This window comes from Alligator sinensis, unplaced genomic scaffold (genome assembly GCF_000455745.1).
Source record: "Alligator sinensis unplaced genomic scaffold, ASM45574v1 scaffold802_1, whole genome shotgun sequence".
Taxonomy (NCBI): Eukaryota; Metazoa; Chordata; order Crocodylia; family Alligatoridae; genus Alligator; species Alligator sinensis.
Window position 1 is genome coordinate 3,743,153 of NW_005841918.1, and position 7,135 is coordinate 3,750,287.

General features: G+C 45.2%; 1 protein-coding gene across 1 annotated transcript in view; it reads right to left on the reverse strand.

Annotated features, from left to right (window-relative positions):
• The window catches only part of CWF19L2 (CWF19 like 2, cell cycle control (S. pombe)), a 156,753-nt gene that overhangs the window by 135,859 nt on the left and 13,759 nt on the right, over nucleotides 1-7,135 (reverse strand). The window contains exons 3-4 of the mRNA XM_025198254.1: nucleotides 5,505-5,624; nucleotides 3,871-3,981 (exon numbers count right to left, since the gene is read on the reverse strand). Coding sequence (XP_025054039.1) covers nucleotides 3,871-3,981; nucleotides 5,505-5,624 — 231 coding nt within the window. The remainder of the gene's footprint in view (nucleotides 1-3,870; nucleotides 3,982-5,504; nucleotides 5,625-7,135) is intronic.

Below are 7,135 nucleotides of genomic sequence, written 5' to 3' on the forward strand. Positions count from 1 at the left end.
GACTAGGTCGAATGGTCATAAACTACTACAAGACCGTTTCAGGCTGGACATAAGGAAGAATTTCTTTACTGTCCGAGCCCCCAAGGTCTGGAACAGCCTGCCACCGGAGGTGGTTCAAGCACCTACATTGAACACCTTCAAGAGCAAACTGGATGCTCATCTTGCCGGGATCCTATGACCCCAGCTGACTTCCTGCCCTTTGGGCAGGGGGCTGGACTCGATGATCTTCCGAGGTCCCTTCCAGCCCTAATGTCTATGAAATCTATTAAATCTATGAACCCTTTGGGTTCTTGGACCACTTTTCGGTCCTGTTAAAAATGGCTGCCTCACGGGACACCCTAAGCCTTATGGGCTAGATGAGTAGCTCCAAAACCACCCCTTTACCAAGCCCCAAGCCTCACAGATGGTATTTAAACTTTACCTCTCTGGTGCCTTGCTATAGCTCGGCCTCCTGTCATCACCAGGCTCTCCGCAGCCCTGTCTCTGCACCCAGACTGGCGCTGGGCTCTGCTCACCCCTTTTGTCACTGTGCTCCCCTGGCGCTAGGGTCCCCACACTGTAGTGGGCCCCCAATGAGGCCTCCTCCTCCCCCAATAGCCTTATCCCGGTCCACCAGTTTATTAACAGCAACGAAAATATGAGCCCCTGGGCTATAACATAACACCAGCAAGTCAGGGTGCGCTCTGTCCCTTTTAAAGAATCAGACTTCCCCCCAGCACCAAGTACTTGTAAGCCAGGGTACCTGGTGAGCTCCTGGAGCCCCATTAGGCCTATATGCAGCATATCAGGCAGCCACCAGCATCCCTGGGCAATTCTTCCCAGGAGGCTCCCTCCCCTGGCTGCTGCCAAAAAACTAACTCCTGCTGGTCTCAGCGCTGGGGTTTGTGCGCCCAGGGCCCTGCCTTCTTCCGGTCAGCTGACCAGGTACAGGTGCAGGCTAATTCCTTTGTTAGCCTGCTGCCATAGTAACCTGCACCTGTGGGGTTTCTGTCTGGCTCTTAGGGCCCTCTCCCTAGGCAGTTTCTGCTCTTAAAGGAGCAGGCACCTTAGTGCCCTGTGACAGGGTACAATATCAGATCTGGCACATACCTGGTGAATCAGATGTCAGGCAGGTTGTAATGTGTCATAAATCCAATGTCTATATTGACTCCATTAATTTTTGTATCCAGTAGATTTATGAATCCCACCCTCCTTTTCTACCCCTTGTTTTCCTAATTTGCATCTATTTGCTTTTTCACAGACGGGCTATTTTCTACCTTGGAAAAGTACTACTGTAGAGTCTCCCTTACTTACTTTGGCTTTTCCCCCCCCTTGCTTTCCCCATCTACCTATAGTTTCCTAATTTCCACCTATTTACATTCTCACTGACATCCTGCCACACTTAGCTTCTTTCATTCCTTGGAGTCTCAGAACTGCAGAGGCTTCCTATGCCTCAAGAAGGGTGCTTGTGCCTGAAAGCTTGCATAGAACTTTTTTCTAACTACTCAACTGGTCTAATAAAAGATATCACATCTACCCAAAGAACCTTACCATCTTTAATCATTAAAATTCATTGCATATTCAGACTTACAAACTTTTTTGACCGTTTCAAATGTATATTCTTGGTACTATATATGAACTAGCAAATGTATGGATGCATGCAAATTTAGAGTTAATACTGGATTACAGATTTCTTTCATCACTGAACTTTGTTCAAGGTGTACATTTGATCTGAGAGAATGATGTACATGTCATCTTTTTCTAAAACTATCTAACAATTAATGATTTCTACTACATTTGGCTTTATGATCCCTTGAGTCTAATTTAGCAAGCACAAAATCTGCAATTAGTCATAGGGTACAGTTCTTCACTCTTAGAAACCTAAGTAACTCAAATGTGTTCACAAACTAAGAAGATAGATCTGCATGTTCTGTGAACTGTATCCACACCTGCAGGGATAAAACTGCTTTTACAAAAGCAAGGGCCATATGAAAGCCGTCTTAAAAATCAGAAGTACCATCTCAAGAAAAAAAAAGTAGCGTAAATAACTTGAAACAGTCAAATCGAAAAACAAGTGGAAAAAGGTAACTCCTAACAAGTAGTCCTATTCCCCCCTGTACTACCACATGCAGAGAACACACAACAGTACAAAGAATGCAAATGCATTTGGAATCATCAAAAGAAAGCAATATGATGCATGATATATGAGACTAATCCATCAAAACAAAAATTTGTAATGCCTCTGTGTATATTCTAGCAACAAAGGGAAGAATATTCTGTTCTTGAAAGCATGAACAAGCATTGTAGAACAAAGACGAAATGGTATTCATTTCTGATCATTGGTGTTTCAAGCCTCAAACCATAATCTGAACATGCCACACTATCTTTCAGTTATTTAAAACCAAACCTGCTAGATGACAACTGGGACAAATCCACACACGTAAAGCAGAAAATACTCTACTTAAAGGAAATTTGGGATAAAGAGAAGAAACAGAAAGGGGAGCTGTTTACAAGGACCCTACCAGTTCGCAACAGTCTAAGTAAGCCTCTGTGAAATAAATGCTATACAAAAATCAATGTTCTTATGGAGCACAAATACCCATTACCAACAAAAGGTCTTTGCGTTGGGATTGCAACATTCTGCTGTTCCAAAAAAAACTGTAAAGAACATTTGTGATTCAGAGGCCTTCATGAAGTCATCGCCCTCAAAAAAAAAAAAAAACATGTATAAAGACCCCTAAAACATATTATCATCTTTAAGTCATTAGAATGTGTCAAGGAAAAAGTTTTTTGATCATTTTACTAATCCTTAGGGAGCCCAGGAATTGGAAAAATCCTCAAAATATCACCACCTGAACTCCCAATTTGACAATGAACTAGTATATTAATTCAGAGACCACCTAGAATTTTGGCAAGGAAGCAAATGACCTTGGCTAAAGTAGAAATCTAAAAAATATGCCTTACAATTTGTAAGTAAAGAATAGACCTGCCCAATGTAGAATCTATTCAGTCACCTCTATGCAGACAGTCAGATGCAGGGGTAAGCACCACACACAGGTACGGTCCTGCAAATTGTCAAGTATTGTCTATTGAGCAGCCAGAAGGAAGAAGAAACGTAAATGTAGAAATGCTAAAGGAGACTAGGGAGGTATGGGGTGTGCAGGGGACACAAGAGAGAGGGAAGGGTAGAAAATGGTGCTAGTAGCTAGGGGTGGAGCTCATGATATACTATAGCAGCACAAAATATAAGATTTTTTAACAGCATAAATCTGATTATTACCTAGAACAGCAGTGGGTGATGAGAGCTGTAGCATTAAGAAGCCTATACTTGGAGGAATGCATTTAAGACATGGAAAATCAGACCCTGGCCTCACCCTCCCTGCCTGCCCAGCCCGGACTCCTTTCCCCCCTGCCCCCTGCCATGCTCCCTGTGTTCCCTGCCCCCATGTCCCTTCCTTGCACCTTCCTTCCAGAGGCACCTACTTCTGGTGCCTGCTCCCTTGCCCCCTTGTGCCTATGTCAGGCACAGGGGAGCAAGAGAGCAGGCACCAGGGGTAGGACAGGCAGCAAGAGTCAGGCATAGGCACGGGGGGAAAAAGGACAAGGGGCATGGGGGCAAAGAGCACAGGGCACATGGAGAACAGGGGAACAAGGGGTAGGGGGGCAGGCACAGAAGGCAAGGCCAAGGGTCTGCCCCCTCTGCCTCCACTGCTTTCTCCGCCACAGCACTCAGGGGACAGAGTTCAGATGATCTTACACTAATTCGATTCTATACATGGAAAAATATAACAATTATTTAATTTATCTCGTATATAATCTAATGTTTGAGGGTGGTTGTCTTAAATTCAAAAGCATCTTGGATTCAGGTATGTATGGTACAGGGCTGCTTACCCGTAAGGCAGGATTTTCTGAAGTATCCAACTGCTCTGTACTTATTTTCCAGGTCTTTTCTGTACTGGATGACTGTGATGCATTCGACTCAACCCAATCAAATGTAGAACCCTAAGAATAATAGTGTGGTTAGTTGAGGAAAAATAAAGTGTTATCAGTGAATGAAAAACAAATCTTATGAAGTCATTATAAATTGATCAAAAACACACTGTTGCCAAGAAAAATTTACCAAAGTGAATTAGTTGATGTAACCATATCAAATAACAAGTAAGTTTCTCTCTACAACATTAGAGAAGTTGAAAAATATTATGCTTTAATACAAAGAAATATAAGGCAGTTCACTAAAGCATCAAAACTGCTCTAGCTATGCTTAGAAACAAACAAGAAACACCTGCTTCTGGTTTTATGGAACTACAGTAGAAATAAATTTAATTTTGAAATCAGTGAACAAAACATTTCTGCATTATTTTTCAAGACTTGCAGGTACTAACGTAGATAGTTTACATCCTACATCTACCGTGTACATTTTAATAGTCTCATTACCACATTTGTATCACCCTTGTCACACTGAAAGGGTAAATGTGTCTGAGAGGGAAAGATTTTTCTAGAGTGCAGAGATCTTGCTCTTGTACCAACCGCCTCTGCTGATAACTTTCTCTGCTATTTATAGGAACCTGCCATGGGAACAGGAGACTTTGGATCAAAGGTATTAGTCAAGAGTGTGATGCATCTTGGAACTTAGTGATGCAATTTGTGACTTTTGATGCTTCCCACAGGAAACGTGGGACCAATTTGTGGTTGCAGTTATTACCCATAGGTCAAGAGAAAAAAAGAAGAAAAACCACATGGCTCAACTTCAGATATTTGCTCCTGCAAAAAGAGTTTCATTCTACTGAACACTCACTCATTTCAAGAACAGAAATCTTGTAAAACTATTAGTTTCTTAGGCCCCGATACACATTACACTGGAAACGTGATTAACTAGTGAATCGCATCTTAAGTTGTTACCCAGCCACACATTAATACAATTAGGAACTCTGGATCAGCTGGGGACAACCAACTGCAGAAGCACATAGTGCATTCCCATGGCTGGGAGTCCGGATCAGCTGATGGGGTTCCCAGCCATAGGAGTGCATGTTGCATACCTGTAGCTGAGAGCCCCATCAGCTAACAGGCCCCCACCCACGGGAGCTTGCTACTTGCCAACGTAGACGGAACCTGGAATCACAATCCTGGGCTGCCCCTATACCAGCAAAAAAATGTAATGGGACCTGATGCTGGATCCCATAATCATGCCTCTTGCCATGCATGTGCAGCATGGCAGGAAGCATGATTGAGGGGATCCCACAACAGATCCCACCATGCCTTCACTGCATGTCTGCCAGGGGCCTTACAGTTACAGGTAGCATTACACAATGAGAAGGAGAAATTCAAATGATGACACCTTTTAAATTAATGAAATTTTATAGCAGCAGAACTATTACTGTTAACATGTAATGCCACTCTTCAGCAAAAATAAATAGCAAGCCTCAATGTTAGTGATAACGTCTTTCCATGCATGCTAGTTATAAAAGCTTTTTCTTCCTTTTTTTGAAATAAGCCTCTCAAGCTAGTAGCTTAAGTTTATTACTTACTGAAGAACTATCAGATGACTCATCTTTTTTTTCAATTTTTTGCTTTTTGCTTTTCTTCTTCTCTTTTTTAGGTTTTCTTGAATGTTTATCCTTTTTTTTTTTTTTCTTCACAGAATGTTCCTGGATAAGTCAAGCATTTATGAGATAAACCAAACTAAAAAGTGTAAGAAAGACCAATGTCTACCTATCAAATCACATTACAAAAATCAACTGTGCACGTAACTGGCCATTGCTGCATACTTTTATTTCTTTTATCATGTTACTTCTCACATTCCTTCTAACTGTCTCTCACTAACATAGAGAATGTTTTTCAGAACATATTCCTCAACATTGGAAACTTTTTTCTGAACATATACTGAAAGCAGAATAATTATACCTAAAGACACACACAGTTTATTCTAACTTAAGCTATATTTCCTTTGTGAATCACTGCATCTGCACAGCTCTTTGCTTTTTGTGGCAGAGGGTATGGGTGGGTGGGGGACTCTAGGTGCGTGTGTGTGAGTAGGTGGGTGTGTGTATATGGGGTGTAGGGGAGTGTGGATATGGGTGGGTATGGGCGGTTTGTGGGACGCTGTGGGATGTGTGGAGGGGAAGGGGTATATGTGGTTGGTGTGTGCACCTAGCAGTGAGCAGGGCCCCCCCAGTGGCACAGAAGGGTTTGTGAGGGGGTGCGTGTGGGGAGGGGTGTGAGGTTTGTGGAGGGTGTGGGTGGGTGCAGTGTTTGTGGGGTGTGTAATTGTGTGTGGTTGTGTGGGCAAGCGTTTCTTGGTACGGTACAGTGTGTATGGGAGCCCCGCTAAGCCAGTCAGCCCCCCGCCCTGCAACAGCCCAGAGTCCGCATACCCCGCGGCGGATCCCCACCACTGCCAACAGCACACAGCCCCAGTGTACCCCGCACCTGTTCCAGACTCATTCCTACCAGCGCGGATCAGTCAGAATGAGCAGATCAGCCAGAACCTGGGCACAGCCCCGACCCAGGCTACCCCGCACCTGCTCGGCACCACCAAGATGTGGCACATCCTGACATCCCGGGCACAAAGCGGGGTTGGGGCGGCTCTGCAGCTGAACTGCCTTTTTGGGCAGCAGCAGCTCCTTCCGGCTACTGCCACCACTGGCCCCATCCCCACAGTACCAGCAGGGACCCACACTGCACGGCCCTGACCCTGTGCACTCCACACTCGTCCACCCAGGCTCAGCAGCAGCAGCGCAGAACAAAACCTGTTACTCAGTGCAGGGGGAAAGCAACTCCTTACCCCTCCGGCTACCAGTGGTTCCTGCTGCGGCCTCCTAGAGCCCGCGCCATGCAGGGATGCCCTGCGTCTGCTCTGCACTGCCCACTGCTGGGCAACCCATAGACAGCGGTGACGGTGACAGAGATGCAGCCCAGTCTGGTGTGGTGTGGGCTCTGGGTGTCTGCAACCTGAATGACCAGCAGTAAGAGGGGAAGGGGCTGCTTTTCTCCTGCACTGAGCAAACTTTTGTCCCACGCCGCCACTGCTGAGCCTGGGCAGGCAAGCCCAGAGCAGGTGTGGAGCACACAGGATCAGGGCTGTTCAACACGGGTCCCCACCAGTACCACAGGGCTGGGCCAGCAGCAGCAGCAGCTGGATGGAGGGACCACTGCCTGA